This window comes from Misgurnus anguillicaudatus, chromosome 13, assembly GCF_027580225.2.
Source record: "Misgurnus anguillicaudatus chromosome 13, ASM2758022v2, whole genome shotgun sequence".
In the NCBI taxonomy this organism is placed as follows: domain Eukaryota; kingdom Metazoa; phylum Chordata; class Actinopteri; order Cypriniformes; family Cobitidae; genus Misgurnus; species Misgurnus anguillicaudatus.
The window spans coordinates 9,475,143-9,496,512 of NC_073349.2; the positions used below are offsets into that span (position 1 = coordinate 9,475,143).

The 21,370-nt window shown below is 37.1% G+C and overlaps 1 protein-coding gene across 2 annotated transcripts in view; it reads right to left on the reverse strand.

Moving 5' to 3' along the window:
• The window catches only part of nkain4 (sodium/potassium transporting ATPase interacting 4), a 73,456-nt gene extending 57,940 nt beyond the window's left edge, over positions 1 to 15,516 (reverse strand). Inside the window, exon 1 of one of the 2 annotated variants that reach the window (XM_055188563.2) lies at positions 15,226 to 15,516. In XM_055188563.2, coding sequence (XP_055044538.1) covers positions 15,226 to 15,279 — 54 coding nt within the window. In that variant the 5' untranslated portion in view covers positions 15,280 to 15,516. The remainder of the gene's footprint in view (positions 1 to 15,225) is intronic. The other variant, XM_055188562.2, reaches the window with a different exon arrangement.
• Positions 15,517 to 21,370: the final 5,854 nt, after the last annotated feature.

Here is a 21,370-nt window from a genome sequence, read left to right on the forward strand (position 1 = left end):
TTTACATCTTGCTGCCAAGCGTGCCGCACAAGCCCTGAAAAGTAAAGGCAAAACGTCTCGATCGCCCCCCAGTGACTGGTCCCAGTATAGGTCATAAACCCGCCTCCCCATGTTATTCAATGGGACTTGAGACCAACTAAACAATTTAATTACACTTCAAATATATTTTTTCCGAAGGTGGTTTCTGTCATTTACTCTAGTTTTATCACGCTGATGTAAATTCAAGTGTTTGTTTTAGTTAGTCATATAATGCTATGACGTCATGATTGACAGTTGTGATATGCGCATTCTGCGAGGGCGGGGCCTTTTGCGGAGTCCTACTGCGCAGACTCAAGATCCACGATGTCAGCTCCATATCGGGACACTGGCGGCTTCACTTTTCACCAATGGAAAGAGCAAACGGGCGTCGTCCATCTTTTCTACAGTCTAGGGTTGCTGCTGATTGGACTTAAGTTCTGACACATCCACCAAACAAGAGAAAACGTATCTCACACACCGGTGCACATCGTTTTCAGGAAACATGTCGTTCAATCCAGAAAACGCAGATAAAAGTTGTGCACCGGTTTAAAATTGAACGTGCCCCAGATTTTTTATGCTGTAAGGTAAACTAAACGCTATTGGCTTTTCTAAAAGGGGCCAGTTGATATGTCCAGTCCTAACCTCCTGTTTCAGTCGAAATTATGTTCAATACAAAGCTGTACATCTTAAGGCACTTCATTGCAAAACCCCACTTCCTCCTTTACAAATTTAAACCACATACTTTACTACAAGTTCAGTCAAAAATATTTAACATTTTTATATTTAATAACAAGATTCATCACTACCTATTTCTATGGGGAGATCGCAATGGTCAATAGTCCCGCCTTCCAGTAAAAAGAGCCAATCTTCAACTGGTAAAGAATGACATCTTCTGGGGGGAGAGACTTTGCATGTTCGCAATAGTCTTTACCAAGACCTGGAGGTGTTGCAATATGGCAAGCCGTTTTAACTTTTATTCGTTGTGTTCTTGATATCAACAATTAAATTTTCACTAGTTAAAATTTTAATTCTTGATATCAGATATTACATTTCTACTAGTATCAATGGCAATACTTGATATCAACAATTACATTACCACTAGTAACAATGTTATTTCTTGATATCAGCAATTTAATTCTTGAGATCAACAATTACATTTCCACTAGTAACAATGTTAATTCTTGATATCAGCAATTTAATGCTTGATATCAACAATTCAATTCTTGATATCAACAATTCAATTCTTGATATCATCAATTCAATTCTTGATATCAACAATTCAATTCTTGATATCAACAATTAAGTTATTGATATCTGTAATTGTATTTTCACTAGTGAAATGTCGCCATAGGCTTCCATTCAAATTTAATTGTTGATATCAAGAATTAAATTGCTGATATCAAGAATTAACATTGCTACTAGTGGAAATGTAATTTCTAATGTCAAGGATAAAAAATTTTACTAGTGAAAATTGAATTGTTGATATCAAGAACTCAACGAATAAAAGTTAAAATGGCTTGCCATAGTTGCAAACATGGCAGCACAGTGACGCACATCTTCCTTAAATTGGCTTTGGTTCAGTTTAGGTGCATATTTTGTGAAGTTGCCATTGAACCCCTTGACAACTAGCAAATAAGAAAGCCCTTGAGTATTGGGGTTCAGCCTCATAAGTAGTCCTTAAACAGTGATGGTTCAAAGGGTTGGATGGGTATGTCATGAGCCATTGCTCTCAACCCCCTTGACCATTTGAGCAGTCCCTCTTCAATTAATAATTCTCACATGTTCAAGAAGGGGGAAACAGTTCTCGCTCCCTTTTCAGATAAATGGACAGCATGGTGCCTGAGAATGACAAAACATAGGGGGCAAATACAGGTACTTATGTTTTTTTTTAATAAAGTGAACTATATTTCCAATATTGACATATAAATACAGCTTTAAATTTTTACTCTATTCATCAGCGATGACCCAGAGCTTGTCGCATTGTATTCTGGGATTGCCTAATAAATGTGATGCTGACAACCTTGCAGACCACATATTTTGAACAGTCTTGGTGTCTGTGGTGGTAGCACGCTAGTTTCAAACCTTGTGTCTATCTCTCTCACAAACATAAAAAATAAACTTTAGACAAAGTTGTGTGTTGTTTTTGCATATTTTAATAGACTCTTAGGAAAAAGAAAGTTTTTTTATTCACTTTCTCTTTTCTGTTGAACTTTAAGAGTTTATATTATCAGTGTCACCTTTCCCCAGTGCTATCGATTAGTATCTGGATAAATGACTGGCCTGCTGTAACAGGTTCTTTAGTTGTTTTGAGAGTGGTCAATATTCATACTGAAAGCATCAATCGACCTTGGTCAAATGCATTTTGTTGTGTACTCAGCAAACAGGCTGGTGGTTCAAGGCTGAATAATGATTTAGTAAGACAACGTACACCTTTTAGCTAAATATTGGACAACCAGGGCACATTCTGGTCCTTGAGAGGTCAGAAACCTACTGGTACTACAACATTATGTGTCCGTAACAACTCCAAACAAATGCGGACCTGGCAGGCAATGCTTAATATTGGCAGTTTAAAGGAATAGTCTACTCATTTTCAATATTAAAATATGTTATTACCTTAACTAAGAATTGTTGATACATCCCTCTATCATCTGTGTGCGTGCACGTAAGCGCTGGAGCGCGCTGCGACGCTTCGATAGCATTTAGCTTAGCCCCATTCATTCAATGGTACCATTTAGAGATAAAGTTAGAAGTGACCAAACACATCAACGTTTTTCCTATTTAAGACGAGTAGTTATACAAGCAAGTTTGGTGGTACAAAATAAAACGTAGTGCTTTTCTAAGCGGATTTAAAAGAGGAGCTACATTGTATGGCGTAATAGCACTTTTGGGAGTACTTCGACTCGGCGCAGTAACACCCTCCCTCTCCCATTATGGGGGGAGAAGGGGAGCGGACTTTTTAGGCAAGTCGAAGTACTCCCATAAGTGCTATTACGCCATAAAATATAGTTCCTCTTTTAAATCCGCTTAGAAAAGCGCTACGTTTTATTTTGTACCACCAAACTTGCTCGTATAACTACTCGTCTTAAATAGGAAAAACGTTGATGTGTTTGGTCACTTTTAACTTTATCTCTAAATGGTACCATTGAATGAATGGGGCTGGGCTGGATGCTGTCGGGGCGTCGCGGCGCGCTCCGGCGCTTGCGTGCATGCGCACAGATGATGGAGGGATGTATCAACAATTCTTAGTTAAGGTAATAACATATTTTAATGTTGAAAATGAGTAGACTATTCCTTTAAAGCATGCAAATAAATAACCTGAACATTTTTTTATTCATATGCATAGCATTGGCATTGGTTATAGCCTTGAATAAATGCTGATATCAAAATATTTTCAGTTGTTGCAATCAGAACAAAGCACATCTCCCTATTCCAAACATTTGAATTTGCATTGTGTATTTATACAAGAAAATAATATCATTGTTTTACTGCCAATGACAAAGACGTTCCATAAACAGTACAAATAAATACCCAATACAGATACATCTATTTTACAACTTAGTATGAATAAAAAATGCTGCATTCTAGGAAACCTATGCTGCATCCCAGTTTATGTGCTGCAAGTATGTTTTTGGGACCTACGTAATTGTCTAACTAACTGTCAATAGACAAATGACGTGACTCGCCTTTCTTCACTACCATTAACAGCTGCTCTCAAAATTTGCTCATCGTTTGCATAAAGTTAAACTTGTCTCAACTTTGTTGCATTGCTGGACACACCCACATCCTGTTATCAACAGTCACCCATTTGCCATAAGTAGTAAGCTCCTACTGAAATAATGTTGCTTGCTGGTCGCTGACAGTGCGATCAATGCTTTAAAGTGTGCATAGATTTAGGAGTAGCAGATAATTTGATTTACTAGATCACATAAAGAATACTCATTTCAACAAAGTATGATTTGGGACATACCAATTTGAACTTTAAAGGGGTCATATCATGAAAATCGGACTATAAGAGCTATCATTGGGTCCCCAGTGCTTTTATCAACCTAAATGAGTGAAAAGATCAACCCAGTAACTTAGTTTTGGTAAACCATTCTCTGCAAGCATGTGAAAAATAGGTCATTGAAATTTGGCTCCGCTTGTGATGTCAGAAGGGGATAATACCGCCCCTTAATCGGCACTGTCCAACCATGGCACTGCCATTTAGTGCAGAGATCAACTCATTTGCATTTTCAAGGACACACCCAAAAAGGCATATTTTTGCTCACAGATACAAAGTGGCAATTTTAACATGCTATAATACATTATCTGTGGGGTATTTTGATCTAAAACTTCACATACGTACCCTGGGGATTTATTTTACATCTTAAAAAAGTTTTGTGAAATGCCCCCTTTAAATTAGCGCTGCAACTAACGATTATTTTCATAATCGATTAACCCGGCATTTATTTTTTCGACTTATCGGATAAAAGCATAAACACAATTTAAGCCTTAAATTAAAAAAGTGCAGTGTTTAAAAATATAAATAAACAAAATTAATTGATTGATCAGGGATGTGCTTGTGAATAAATTTTTGAAACCCATTTTAATTATCAACTTTAGACCTTGATGAAAATTTACATTATTCATTATTAACAAAATATAAGCCATATGACAGTGATGCATGCGTTGTTACTGTAATAAAAACCTGTATTTTCCCTTACTTTAAAACAGATGATTGTGATACATTACTATTTTTATGAAATACAAATACAAAAACGAAATTAAACCTTTATTAACCAGCGTTCTTTTGTGCTTTTGCTTCCATCATTGTCCTGTCAGGGTTGCCAGATCTGCGTAACAAAACCAATCCAATAGCTATATAAAAATAGTCCAAAAGCATCCCAATGACTATTCACAGCCCAAATACCAAAAACTAATAAATCAAATTCTTACATCCAAAAACATCAACATGCAAAAACAATATTGCCCAATACAAAACTCCACCGAAAGGCCACAGACCTGGCAATGCTGCGGACCGTGATGGTCTCCTGAACCGACAAAACATGGAGCAAGAAAATGATTAAAATAACGCAGACAGTCTTAGAGTTGGCCATGAAAAAATGTCTGGATAAAGAACGGGTGGGATATTATGCTTTCAAAGCTAGCTGCCTGGCTATGGCTGAAATTGCCTTTCCTACTTTTAAATTAAGCTACACTGTCTGCTACTACACATAATCAAATAGCCACAAAAAAACTAATAAAAAAGCAAGGGATGTGTGAAACTCAATTAATTTTCTGTGTACAGACCTAAAGTACAGACTGTGTAGAGACAAGCTGAAGATAGATGCCTATGTAGTTTTGGAAAAGAGCTCACGTAGAAACATCATTCATCTGAATTCTCCTGATATATCAATAACGGTTACAGGTAGTATCATTATATTCTCCTGGCTGGAGTCCTCATCTGACAGGTTCTCCATCACTGCTCAGCGGGCTTTCCTGAGAAAGCATTAGAAAAATGGGTTCATGTTTGAGAGTGGGCTTACTTATGAAAGCAATTTAGGGGCCTAAAGTATTTTGAATCTAAAAAAAGGTCATTTGAATGCAAAGAAAAGCGAGACGCGAATCACCAGTCAGGCTAAATACGCCTGGTGCACACATGCTCGGCAAGCGTTTCAGATCACTTGTTTATGAAATTACTTTTCGGTCAGGATGGCTTCCATAGAAGGTAAATCAGAACAGTAGACAGCCTGGATCAGAGCCCAAAAAACATATAGTTATAAAACTAGCACCTCGAAGGCTTTGCTTTTAGAGTAACCTAAAAACTGCATATTCAAGTAAATATATTAAATTAAGTCAGTATGGTAAACATATACAGTCCGTAGCTGTCCACTACCATTGCGGTTGAGTTGAGGATAGATGGCAGACGTTTTCTAGCCAAGCCCAATTTTCATATTGACACCCTGATGTTAAAATAGGTTAGCTAACACCTTCAAATTTGGGGCTTTTAAAGGGACACTCCGCTTTTTTTGAAAATATGCCATTTTCCAGCTCCCCTAAAGTTAAACATTTGACTTTTACTGTTTTGGAATCCATTCAAACGATCTCCGGGTCTGGCGGTACCACTTTTAGCATAGCTTAGCACAATCCATTGAATCCGATCAGACCATTAGCATGGCGCCCAAAAATAACCAAAGAGTTTTTATATTTTTCCTATTTAAAACTTGACTCTTCTATGGTTACATCGTGTACTAAGACCGACGGAAAATTAAAAATTGTGATTTTCTAGGCAGATATGGTTAGGAACTATACTCTCATTCAGGCATAATAATTAAGGACTTTGCTGCCGTAACATGGCTGCAGGAGGCGCAATAATATTACGCAGCGCCCGAAAATAGTGCCCTTGGTAACTTTCAATAGCTGGGGACTATTTTCTGGTGCTGCGTAATATCATTACACGATGTTACTACAGAAGAGTCAAGTTATTTGTTTTTTTAGCGTGATGCTAATGGTCTAATCAGATTCAATGGATTATGCAAAGCTATGCGAAAAATGGTAGCGCCAGACCTGGAGATCAGCTGAATGGATTCCAAAACGGTAAAAATCAAATGTTTAACTCTAGGGGAGCTGGAAAATTAGCATATTTTCAAAAAAAGTGGAGTGTCCCTTTAAAGAAAAGTAAAACTTTAATCTTGGCTTTATACTGTATACTTTCCATTGTTTATAAGCATTATGGGTGTAAATTTGCTTTTCTGCTGCCTGATTTATTCGACTAATTATACTTTATAACATCCAAAGTAAATTAATGAAAAGTTGGTAATACCGAGAAAAGAACGAGGGGCGACGTCCTTTGTTTTATAATTATAAATATTCATCCACTTGTATGGATTAGGGATACGCATTGGATGTTGGGCTGAATGGATAGATCATATGCAAATCAGCTGATAAACAGAGCTGCACATTTCTGCTTTCATTTGTCTTCAGGATAAAGGCTGGTGTCACGTCTCGTAAAACCGCCGGGTGTTTCTATCTCCCCAGCTGTCATGAATAGCCAACAGGGGCAAATTAACCTTTACGGGAGGGCAAAAGGTTCCATCAACATAACCAGTGAACCCCTGTAGCCCCTGTAATGGCACCTTGTGAGCAAATTAAACCACAAATTACCCGGTTCTCTCCTCTTCTCTGTCCTCCCGCGAGGGTCTTTGACTTTGCGGAGTTGGCTACTTGATTTTTCGTTTCCATGGGAAGAGCTGTTTGTTTAGTTAGTCTGGCTCTCAGCGGTGGGTTAAGGGTAAAAACACATGACATGTCAAGTTTACCTCCCCCTATAGATGGGATGGGGTGGGAGGTTGTGTTTACAGTACATTAAAGGAATTTTACCAGTTCAATACAACTTAAGCTCTATTAACGACATATATACGACATGCTGTCAATATATCACACGAAAGTGCTTGACTCATCTCTTAGTGAACGCAAACAGTAATCATGTTTACTATAACGATCTTGTAGCAAAAGTAGCAATGGATAGTAAACATGGATTAAACTTTAGCCCTTTTCCACTGCAGCGCCAAACCATACCTGTGGAAGGCGGCAAAAGATTCATTACAGTTAACCACATATTAAATAAAAGTTTTGAGTTTAAATAAATAAATAAATAAATATGTGTGTGTGTGTGTGTGTGTGTGTGTGTGTGTGTGTGTGTGTGTGTGTGTGTGTGTGTGTGTGTGTGTGTGTGTGTGTGTGTGTGTGTGTGTGTGTGTGTGTACTGTAAATAATACCTTGCTGCCTTAATATTTTTTGTTGAATCAACTCGGATTTACAAGTAATTTCAACTTACTATTATTTATCTTGACTAGAGATGTTATAACGCAAGGTGAGTTGTTATAACTTATAAAATTAAGTTGACTCTTCTCAACTATATTTTTGTTGTGACAACTCATCTCTGGAGTTGAATTAACAAAATATATATATCTTTCTCTTCTGATCCGAGTAACCATATAGTGGACTTGCTTTGTGTTGCTTCAGCCATTGTCTCAGTGTATATTGTCTTTTGTGCTTGCTTTGAAAGACATATCACAACAGGAGATTTATTGCATGGAGCATAGTCAAATAAGTCCATTGCTGCCAATAAGTATATATTATTAAACAGTTATACATGCTAGCACAAAGTATCACATAATACGCAAATGTGTGTTAAACCTCAAAGGTCTTCAGCAACCTCTAAATATTAATTAATATTGAAAAAATTTTGTTTTATCATTTGTTTTATATTTATTTATTCAAACATATTGAAAAATCTTTTAAAAGTTGAAATATAAGGGCCACCCTAATATATATATATATATATATATATATATATATATATATATATATATATATATATATATATATATATATATATATATATATATATATATATATATATATATATATATATATATATATATATATATATGCACGCACGCACTCTCACACACACACACACACACGTAAATGTTTCTTAAATACATACATGCATGTGTTTATGTATATGTACAATATAATGTAAGGTACATAACAGACGTACATGCACTTATGAACATTAGATAATGAAGCTGTACAAGATAACCATGTAGGCATCCATGCCTTGATGTGGCATGCGTGTATTTGTGGGTCAGCAGTCGGAGTATAACCTCATTCTGACCTCATTATTCTATTTCTCCACCAATCCTTTTACTTTTCCTATGAAGAGGTCAAAGTCACTACCATCTATTATCCAGAACCCTTCATCAATCACTTTCACAATTCAGCAGCTGTCACACTCACACCATTATGTTATACATCTATCTCGCTAATGTCTTTCTTATAATAACTAGCACACAAGTACATCTCTGTCTCTGACTGATAAGCTCTACTTTCTGGTTTGTACAGTCTCTGTAGGAGAGAGATGTTCCAGAGGACATTTATTGTATGAGCAAGCGCATGTTTTCTGTATAGACCGTTTCATTGGACGCATGTGCGGTGACCCGATAAGCGTCTGGTCTGAACTTTACTTCCGGTTTCAGTTTTTTTTTTAATGGTCTGACTAGTTGCTAAACTGAACTATTAAACAAATACCTTGTCGAAAATAACAAATGTTTTGGTTTCCTAGGTAATCTATGTGTTGTTTATTTTGCTTGTTATATAAATAAACTACATTTAAAGATGCAATTTGTATAATCCGCGCCGCTAGAAGGCGCCAGATCAAATCAATAACGACGACGTAGATTAATGATGCTCTGAAGCAGCGTGGACTGATGGGATTTGTTGTCTTTAACTCAAACGCTGATGGCCATCAATCAGGCGGGAACAAGAAATCATTACACATGAGGTAAAGTAATCAAGTTTTATAAATGTTGTGTTTGATGACATTGTTTTTTTTTCATTATGTAAGGTTTCATGTAATGTTCAAAACGCAATTGTTAGTCATAGATGTTACAGTATTAGTCCAATACGATGGTTTGTTAACACAACACAGAATAAAGTGTTCAGATGAACAAACTTGCCATAAAAAAGCGAGTGGCCCGACAGACGCTATTACTTCTGCATTTGTCCTCAAAACTGTTGTCATGTGGTTTTTACGTCAGTAAAGGGTAACATAGATATTAACGTCATTTACAGGCGACTGCACTGCCCCGTGTCACTGTTTATGGCAGCAATTTTCTCATAATTTACAAGTAGTTGATAACATTATAGATATTGTTAGTAATCAGCTGGACAAAATATATAACACCGGACTAGTGGTTTTTGGATATTTTACTGCAAATATCTTACAAATTGTACCTTTAAAGTACTTCGTTGTTATTTTTTCTTAGCAGAGTTTACCGGAAGTTACGTGTTGAGCACGAAAGCCGCTTGTTACTGCTGAAACGTCTATGCATGCAATATCCAGACATCTATTACACATAAAAGTTAAGTTTACACAAAATCATTAACTTAACATCTCATTCCAACAGGCTTAAATTACAGTTTTGCTCCTCCTACAAAGCTACCCTATGACTTCATAAGATACACTGTCGAAAAAGATGGTCCCTAGCTGTCAATGGGGCAGTACCCTTAAAAAAAGGTCCTAATATTATGTACCATTTAGGTACAGATATGTATACATTTGGTACCAAAACAGAAATGCAGAAGAAAGATGATTTGCTTGATAATAATCCAATTTATTTTACAAATAGAGACTTCCACCTCAGACCCATACAGGCAATAAATGTGACAAGTGCGTAAAAACACTTCACCGTCACAGTCTCTTTAAACCAGCTGATGACAGCTTTAAGTGTCTGTAAAGTAACTCCCCGTCTATTACCTCTAGCACAGATAAAATACCAAACCAGATGTCCCTCGGGAGCTAAAAAGGGTAGAGTCCAAAACGTGAGCTTGTATCTGTGTTTGTTCACCTGTGGTTTTCACGCTTTTGTGTTTATCTGTTCTTCGCACAGAAACAGGTGTGTACGAGTCTCAGGTAGACAGGAATAGGTAGTTGTGGGTGGGTAAGTGAATAAACAGACAAATACTGAACTGTCTAAACAACTGGATATAAAGCTGTGGTCAGACTTTCAGCAGCTTTTCAAAAACACAGAGCATGACTAACATCTTCTAATTTTAATTTGAGTCATGTGACGATTTTCTCTCATGTCAGTATGGACAGAAATTGTGGGAACAGCGATGACTGCCTACTTGTTTGATGAACTCAGTGACATATAATAAGATTGTATATCAAATCAGAGAGCAGAGCTACATCAATGCCCAAGAATGTTTTTCCCCCGGGTTCTTAAAATGAAAGGAAGGGTCTTGTCAAGCTCAGAGCTGGCAGAGGGGCTGACAGTAGTGAAGCCTGTGTGACATATAAACACGCATGAGGGCCAAGGTGTATTACACATTAGTCTTAAGGGTACAAGTGTCAGCGACTTTTCAATGCCCCTGTCAGATAAGATTCTGGGGCGCATCAAGAGGAGAGCCATCGGCATCATGGGAAGGGGGTTGCAACCTTACAGTATTAACGGCAGTCATATTTTAAAGTCATTCAACCTGTCCCTGTGCACCATGGCTGTTTACGCTATCATGAGATCAGTTTAGCTGTCATGGATTGCGGATGGGGGAGGCTCATTCTGAAACAATGCAAAAAGGGCAGCTGCTCAACGTTCCTATATGACACTGAGGACACCAACCACTTACAAAGGAGTTATGTTACACAGCATTTCAATGACAATCAAGTTTTTAGAAACCCTTACACTGAGACAAAGAATCCGATGATTCAAAGTAAGCAGCAATAAAGATTTTGTGACAATCACAGTATAATAGCTTATTGGAGAAATGAATATCTCTCTTTGACAGGAACATGCATATATTAAAGGGGACATACAAGACATTTTTTAAGATGTCAAATAAATCTCTGGTGTCTCCAGAGTATGTATGTTAAGTTTTAGCTCAAAATACCATATAGATAATTTATTATAGCGTGTTAAAATTGCCACTTTGTAGGTGTGAGCAAAAATGTGCCATTTTTTGGTGTGTCTTTTAAAATGCAAATAATTTGAGCACTAAATTGTATTATTATAATAAGATCCCCTTCTGACATCACACTAGAAAACATCACACTAGCTATTGCTTTTAAAAACATGTGATATTTTTTAAAGGTGCCAAAGAATGCATTGATACAATATGTTAAATTGTTAACTGATGTCTACATAGAACGTATATTTGACTTAATTAAGTGAAAAAATGATCCAGAGATGGTTTTACATCCCTAGGATTTGTTCTCAGAATGAAATGGTCTATTATTACTAGGGCTGTCACAATTATTAAATAATCGCCTTATCACAATGATTTCAGATCACCGCAATGATTGCAAATCTCTCTAGAAAACACAAGGGGGAGCTGCAGCGCCTGTAAAAACGAGACAGTATCAGATTATTTTTTAATGTGTTATATGTATTAATATTTACTGCCAGATAAACCTTGCAAAACATTTAATTTAAATCATCACAACAATGTGTGAAAATTATTTCATGAACAAACAAAAAAATGTATTAGAATTAAGTGTCAAAGCCCTAAAACAGGCAATTAATCGTCATAACCGTCACAATTTGTTTGGCAATTAACCGTCAGCCAAATTTCTATAACCGTGACAGCCCTAATTATTACCTTATTTGAAAGGGTCATGAAAATTATGTTAAGCTCTGCTCTGATTGGCTGTTTTTCAGAGCAGCTCATTTCAGTAGCTCTGTGTGTGTGTGTAAACAAACCTTGTGTTTAAGTCTGTATTAGATGAAGATACAGAATTTGAGGAATAATCAATTGTTTGGAGATTGTTAATGGACGTTTCTGAGTGGTAAGTTTGTGTTTTTTCAGTACGAACCTGCAAAACGAAACTGTGACATCAATAATAGAACTTAAGCCTAAACATTAGCATATAGCATTCACTAGCATATAGCATTAACTAGCATATAGCGCTAACTCAGCAGTCACAACTTTGTTTTTAGCATTGTAACAACATTGTAATTCATTTCAGGTCCGTAGCCAGCCTATTGAAAGGGGGGGTTCTTTTTTTTCAAAAAGTGGACCTTTTTTGCAGTTTTTCCTCCTCCATTTGTATTTAATTATTAGCAGGGCCGTACGCAGGATTTTATAAATACCGAGGTCCATATATGTATTTTTCTAGGTCATGCACCCCAGGAAAAAACTTATTTCTCTGCTCTACATATATGAATAAAAAAAAATCAGAAAACCAAAGAATCAAATAACTATAGATTTCAAACCATGTCAGTATGCAGAAGATTTGTGTTGGTCATTAGGAATGCATTGTAATAATTATTTTACTATCCTCTGCACACTGGGTTATGTCAGTAATGTAGACATAGGCTTACTGAATATAGGATCATTTTAGTGAATTAACTAAAGGCCATCAATAATTAGTTTATTAAATTTATTCAAAATATGCACACACTTATTATACACTTTATATGCTTAAATACAACATCAGTAATGCAGGGAACTTGAATTTTATAAATAGGTTGGCAGAGGCTACTTTAGGGGGTCCATATCCCATGAAAGAAAACTGTAATTATTAAAAAAGCATAAATGAATCTACGATTACTTCACATTACCCCACATTAAATAAATATTCTTTTTGCCCTGCATGCATTATACTAACTGTGTAAGATTTAAACATAATGCAAGCCTTAATTTTAAACTTCTCACATCTGATTTACTGTCTGTTAATGAAGCAAAAGGCTTCTTGTTAACTGCAGTAACTTTAGTAAAAGTTGTTCAGAAAATTAAAATTCCATGATAAACCTTAAACTTACTTTTAATAGCAGAGCTCAACGGCTCAACACTACGAAGAAGTTACAAGTAAGTTATTTATTGGGCTTTAAGACCGAATGCAATAAAATGTTTAAGCCAAAAGATGAACGTGCGCCCATTTAAACTCCGTGCACGCGCATTACCGGTGGATGAAGCATTGTACCGCGCACATGATGCGTCGCGTTTTCCGTTTTCAAGTTCAACAGTGAATTTAATCATACAGTAAAAAAATATATCTTAAAGAATTAAAGAGTGGCGTTGAATTTTGTTAATAAACACGCTGAATAACGGGAAGTGAATTGCTGGAGGGAGTTAAAGCAATTAAATTTGGACATTCATGTGGCTCAGCTGCAGTAATGTTTCTTGCCTTGTCACCTTGGTCATTAAATGGCTGTATAATAGTCAGCGTTTGATTACTTACATCTTTCTTGTGCTTCCACTAAAGGCGCATCTGACCCCTGTGTTGCACCTCTGTCTGCCTGGTTTGATTTGGTTGGTCATCTCTGAATAATTTTGACTTTATCTTACTTAATGGGGTGCAGCTCAGACCTGTTGGCATGTGACATCACACTACCGCGAGATCTATTTAAAAGCATACTGAGTCATTTACTATTGAATCGATCTCGGGGTGCTAAAACGTCACATGCCGATCGGTCTGCGCAGTGCAGCCAGAAGTCAAACGAGCACTGAGTCAAATAAAACGAGCGTCAGAAAATGACCGAAATCCGGACCTCGTGGACCTCAATGGTGAGTACGGTCATGCGTCCAGCTTCAATAATGTATCAGGAACCCAGAATATTTGTCACAAGCACTGATTAAAACAATGATGACAATAATCACGCGAAAAAACGACTTAAATTCTGGACCTTTTGGCAGTGAGGGGGGGTTCGTTCGAACCACCCGAACCCCCCCTGCCTACGGGCTTGCATTTAATGTGTAATTTTTATGCTGGGGTGTCACAACTGTGACATCACAGTTGGTGTTGTGTTGAGATTGGCCTGTTTTCAAGTCGTCTTTAGCATGCACAAGGTTTACATAAGAAGGAGGAAACAATTGTGTTTGAGGCTCATGATTTGTCATTACAATGTACAGATTGCTTATTATTCATTTATGCCTAGGTAGATACTACGGAACCTTCAACAGGAATTTGACAAACTGTGACAAATACTGACTTTCTAAATTGGCTTTAAAAATGATTTTTTTTGGTGTTTGTCGGATCAATGTGAATCAGCCTTAACGCAACAAGTTTTCAACACCATCAGCTGTCAAACCCAGCCATGTTTTGTTTGTAATGTAGACGACTTAACAAATAATGTGTTAAATCTGATAATCTGTTAAACGTATCCTGTATTCTTATCCTGTGTTATCTGTTTACTGTTACATATACTGTCAACACTGTTACCTTGTTAACAGAGTTTGATAGAAACACAATTGACTAATTCAGACAACATAAAATCTTGATTTCCATCTACCGGTATATAAGACATGGACTGTGTTATTATTATTCAAATAATTTAAAAAATATAAATTAGGGGGAAAAAACTGGAAAAAACTTTAGACATTCGTCCTGTACATGATAATGTACAGCACGAGACGAGTAGCCTGGTTGACCGCTACTGAATTTAATGAAGAGCAATAAAAGTCACAACTCTACATCTGTGTCACTTCTGAATGAGGGATCGCTTCGCTTCACAACACATCTTCAACCTGACTAAAGACAAAAGACTTCAACGGAAACACAAGCTGAAGTGTCACAATTGTTTACCAGCTGCCACAATGGACTCATTGTGTATATATAGCAACATTGCAATAACACGAGGTAGGAGTAAACCAGAGAGCGATCATATGTTACACACATTGATTATTATCCGAGTTTATCCAACACAAATCCAAAAAGAAACTCACCAACTGAAACGTGCAGAGAAATATTAGGGTACATCGTCCGCTGCAGCACCCCATTGTGTTTATCGAGATCCCGAATATGAGCAGAAAGTATTAAACAAACACAACGGCGCGAGTCGATGTCTGTCCGACACAAAGCGCCTCCATTCTCATTGTTTAAAGCTGGACTCAATGAATGTGAAGCCGAGCGCGTGAGACAGTGAATGAGTGGAGTAGAAAGAAAGAGGCAGAAGAATGGGGTGTCCGGGGCAATAGGGGAGGGGAAGCGTGGGGAAAGGGGGTGTTTAAATCACGCGCATGTAAATTACAGCTGGTTCACGCACGCAGTCCTTGAATGAATCAGCCAGAGCGCGAGCGCGTGCATGGGATTCTGTCCTCACACTTGGATCACCATAGTTTCTGACAACAACATATAGTTTCTACAGTAGTGTAAAACATTATTAAACTAATATAAAATCTTCATTAAAAAGTCACAAATCTGAAGCAATGAATTTAAATGCATTTCTTTGTTCTTTTAGGGTGGTTAATAATACCAGGCTACCACAGTTTTGCTGCTTTAACTATTCTATTGCCATGGTATTTTTCGTAAGGGTCCGCGAGATAGTTACTGGCACCTGTATACAACAGTCTGAGCTATATTAAGCAAACGCACTCATTTTCTCACTTTAACTATTTCATGAACTGTGAGAGAGACGTGACAATTGAAACGTATTAATAAATCAAAGGCGCCATCTACTGGCTCTGTATTAAAACAGCACCCCTCTAAATACAGTGGTTCATGCACATTGCTAGTAAACATTGATATTGAAAAGGGTTAAAGGCAAGTTAACTTCTGCTCTGTGGTATAGGCCTTCTGTTAATTACAACTGAAAATATTTTAGGCCTTTTCTGTTTCTTATTTGTACAATACAGTAAATCGATTTTTTTTTGGCAGACGCTTCAATCCACAGCAACTTGAACGACACATTGCATTCCCCTTACGAAAATAAACCATGGTTACCACAAAATAACCATGGTTTTGACAACCATGGTTTTCGACAACCATGGTTTTCGACAACCATGGTTTTCAAAAACCATACTTGAACCATGGTTATTGTAGTGAAACCATGGTTTTGCGGATAGTAATCAATGCACCCAATAAAATTTACTTCACTTTTACCACACAAAAAACATGGTGAAGGGTCAATATAAATTCATTGCATGTGTTGTTCTTAGAAATCAAATCCACCTATGCGCTGCTAACCAACTGCTCTACACCTTTTCACAAATGGAAGAGAGCGAACAGGCGTCGTCCATCTTTTTTTACAGTCTATGCTTAGTCTACACTCTCAGAAAACTCTTAGCCCTGAAAAGACCAGCTAAAACCAGTCTAAGATGTTTGGCTGGTTTAAGCCGGTCTCCCAGCCTGATTTTAGCTGGTTAAGATGTTGTAGCAGGCTGGTTTTAGATGGGTTTTGGCCACTTTTTAGCTGGTCAGGCTGAAAGACCAGCTGACCCACCTGCTAAACCAGCTTTGCCAGGCTGGGAAGACCAGCCAACCAGCCTATCCAAGCAAGCTTCCAGCCAGGTCAAGCTGGTTTAAGCTGGTGGTGGGGTCAGCTGGTCTACCAGACAAAAAGTGTCCAAAACCTCTCTAAACCAGCCTGCTATACCAACTCAACCAGCTAAATCTTTTCAGTAGGAAGAAATGTACAAAAGCTAACTGGAATGGTACCTTTAGAAAAATTCCTAATATGTACCATTTAAGTGCATACACGTACTTGTGAGGTATCAATATAATAATAATAATAATTAATAATAATAATAATAATAATACATTTTATTTCTAATATGCTCTTCTTAAAGGGGACAGAGAATGAAAAACCATTTTACCTAGTCTTTGTTGAATAATGGTAGTCTACCCGCATTCACAAACATACAAAAAGTGCTAGACATGCTAAACATCTCAGTCTCATAGAAATTCCTCTTTTAGAAATGTCAGCCAGAAAACAGCCCAATCTGAAAAACTGATGCTCATGACATCACAGGCATGTCACTGCCCCTCCACTTTAAAATAATTGGCAACATTTTTTGAGTGACAGCAAAGTCAGCCAATCAGTAATGAGATTGCAAGTTAGGCCAGTAGGGGGAGCCAAATAGGTGCAAAACCACTTGTTTAAAAAACCCCACCCTAAAAGAGCTGTCTGAGAGAGGTTTTTAGGAAGCTTCTAAGGCATTACAGACCCAAACAAAAAAATGTTGTCTACATGTCACATCACAGAACAAGGATAAATACTCTGTTCAATCATTCTATGTCACCTTTAAACTCAAAGTGCTACAATCAACACAAAATACATCCAAAGGTTAAAAAATACTAAGAAAAAAAAAGATGTACCTTTGAGCTACTTACTGATGTGCTCTTTTGGCACAAATATCCATGGGCCGGTATAAGATTCTGACGGTATGATAACCTGTAGCAAAAATACCACGGTTTCACGGTGTTGCAGTATTGCCATTGCAACACTAAAATGTGTTTTTTCAAATGCCAGGTAAAAATAAAGCCTTTAAATTCTAATATGCTTTCAAAAAATATATCATATTTTCGTAAGGTATATTAAATGTAAACATCAAATCAATCAGATGACTTAATGATTTAATTAATTTTGTATAAACACAGCTCATACCTTGGAGATGGTATCACAGAACATTTTAGTGGTTTTGAAACCTTGACTATTTAAAACCAGTAACCGGCCCATGCCTAGGCACAAAATTTTACTTTTTTAAAGAGTACCCCACCCCTCCGAGCAACAGCTTAATACCTTTATTTTTGAGGGTGTACCAGATGAGCTATAAGAACAGACCATTTATTTACCTTTAAAATTCATAAACATATTTAATATGAATGTCCTTAAGCATTAATGAAGGTGAGGCAGTACAACAAAACATTGCATTTGCCGTCCTGAAACTTTCAAATCTTCCTGAATCTGCAGTACATTCTTCTCTTTTCTTTCCATCACCCATTTCTCTTTTACATTTAGATCCATATGAACAGCAGTAAAAAATGTTACACACATTTATACACAAAACATGTACATAAAGGATGCAGTATTTTGAGAATCAATTGAAGAATATTTCCTTCACACGTGATCTGTCCTAACCCTTGTCCTCTATCCATGACTGCTGTGACTCTGGGCTGATCTATTATAGAAAAGCCCCTAAAATCTGTTCCTCCCCTGTGCCGGTCAACTCTTTCCTTTCTCTAAACATGAAGCAATGAATCTTTTACAAACCAGGGCTGTATTGCCATGGCACACTTCACTTCCCATTACATCACTGAAGCCTTTGCTTCCGCTCCTAAAAGCATCTCTCCCGTGAACACACACACCGAAGTGCTTATACACAAAGTGCTATAAATAGTTATGTGATATTCTGGAACGTGACAACTGCAAGTACTGTTCTTTAAGAAACTATATTTAGTAAGTGTGTGTGCAGATAACTCCATATTTTCTATTTAAATATTTGTTACAGCTCACATAAATGAAAGCAAATGAACAACAACATATGCCTTGAAATGTGCTTAAAACAGAAAACACACACTTAAAACAAACCATCACATAACACAAGACTGACAGAGGAGAGACTAAAACCATGCACCAAAGAGTTTAGTACATATTGGTACCAAATGTATACATACCTGTACCTAAATGGTACATAACCTATCGCTGTCTCAGTGATAGCCAAGGATCAATTTTTGACCCCCTTTTTTGACTGTGTAAACTAACCCTAATCCTATATACTGCAGTTAGTTTTAAAATTCACTTAAGTCCCTACTGATTTGAAGCTTAAATACTTCAGGAATGTCTGCATAGCCACGCACGCAGACACACAACTGTGGCGATGTCAAATTGTATTATATGTGTAAGAGTATCTGATGAGATCGTAGGTCTCCTCAAGTTAAGCCTGCTGGTGTGTGCTGTGCTAAATGGAGGGTCAGAGCTTTAGAGCTTTGTATTGTACATCATTTAAACAGCAGGAGCTAATGCATCTGACAGGTCGGTCAGCAGACGAGACCTGTGCTGTGAGCCAGACATAAATAAAGACTACAATCAGACGAAGGAGGAGTGTAAAACCTGCTCACAATGACATGAGTATAAAGTCAGCTGGTAATTGATTAGTTTAGTGGTAGTCATCATGAGCTACGTCTGCAACATGTGCACATGTGTCTGTTAGCGTTGTGTAACTAAAACAAACCAGTGTCTTTGAATATCATAAAATATATGAATTAACCTAAAAAAAAAAGACAGAGCAGTGCATATCTTCGCTGAACCTATTTTGATACTGTACATTATAGAAGCCTTATATACACATAACTAGCTATTGCAATAACAGCGTGTCATTTCAAGCCACATAATTACACAGGCCTATTGAGCATGTGTTATTCATTAGTCTTAGTAGCCTACATACTTGTACTGAGTAATACTGTAATACACCATAACATGAGTACTTATGCAAAGTGTGACTGCTATATTTGATTACATTTATTGATTTTTTGTGGAGTACAAGAAAGAGTTATATTGCAGTTCATAAACTTTATTCCCTGAGGGGCAATTTTGGGCATACAGAATGAATCACATTGTTGTACAAAAAGACCACGAGGACCTTGAAGTAAATAAATAAGTATTATGTATATGATTAAGTATACACTCTAAAATGCAGGGTTATTTTTGATCCCGGCATTGGATCAAAAACGGAACAAACCCAGCCCATTGGGGTGTTATTTGACCTATGCTGGGCTGTTTTAACCCATTGGTGGGTCAAATATGTTTTATGCGTTAATTTAACACAACAGGTGAACTGCATTGGGTTGAAAATAACGGCCGGTTTGGACTACAGCCCTTTACTTCCCGATTGAATGATGTCAATATTACAGTTTTTGACTAAACTCCGCCCACAGGAATACATCAGTCGCCAGATAAGCTTAAAGGAATATTCAATTTTCTTAAAAGAAAAATCCAGATAATTTACTCACCACCATGTCGTCCAGGATGTTGATGTCTTTCTTTGTTCAGTCGGGAAGAAGTTGTGTTTGTTGGGGAAAGCATTGCAGGATTTTTCTCATTTTGATGGACTTTGATGGACACCAACACTTGACACTTGACTCAACACTTAACAGTTTTTTTCAACGGAGTTTCAAAGGACTATAAACAATCCCAAATGAGGCATAAGGGTCTTATCTAGCGAAACCATTGTCATTTTTGACAAGAAAAATAAAAAATATGCTCTTTTAAACCACAAGTTTTTGTCCAGTGCGACCTAACGTAAATGCGTAGTGACGTAGGGAGGTCACGTGTTACATATATAAAATGCACATTTGCGGACCATTTTAAGCAATAAACTGACACTAATTAGTATCAGTTGACATACAACAACGTAGGAACGGTCCTCTTTCAACACACTTGTAAACACTGGGGCGTAGTTTCGCATTCGTCCTCTGTGACCTCTTGAAGTCATGACGTATTGGTTTCAGGACCGGAGGAAGACGAGAAATTGTGGTTTAAAAGTGTATATTTGTTATTTTTATTGTCAAAAATGGCAATCGTTTCGCTGGATAAGACCCTTATGCCTCGTTTGGGATCGTTTATAGTCCTTTGAAACTCTGTTGAAAAAACTGTTACGTGTTGAGTTAAGTGTTAAGTGTTGGTGTCCATTAAAGTCCATTAAAATGAGAAAAATCCTGCAATGTTTTCCTCCGGTAAACTCCGCTAATAATAAATAACAACAAAGTACTTTAAACGTAGTTTATTTATATAACAAACAACACATAGATTATCTAGGAAACCAAAACATTTGTTATTTTTGACGAGGAATTTGTTCAAGAGATCAGTTTAACAACTAGTCAGACCGTTAAAAAAACGAAACCGGAAGTAAAGTTCGGTGCCAGACGTGTATCACGTGCGTCCGATGAAACCGTCTATAATGTAAATGTACCTTTAAACAGCACTGCTACAACAGCTAAGCTGCTGTCGAATCACAACACACTAAACAAACTACACAATCAGAACTCATGATGTATTTCTGAAGGAGGAACTTCATAGAACAAGGAAGACATCAACAGATAGTATAGAAGTACATTTTGTGAAAAATTATGCGTTTGAAAACGTGAAACATG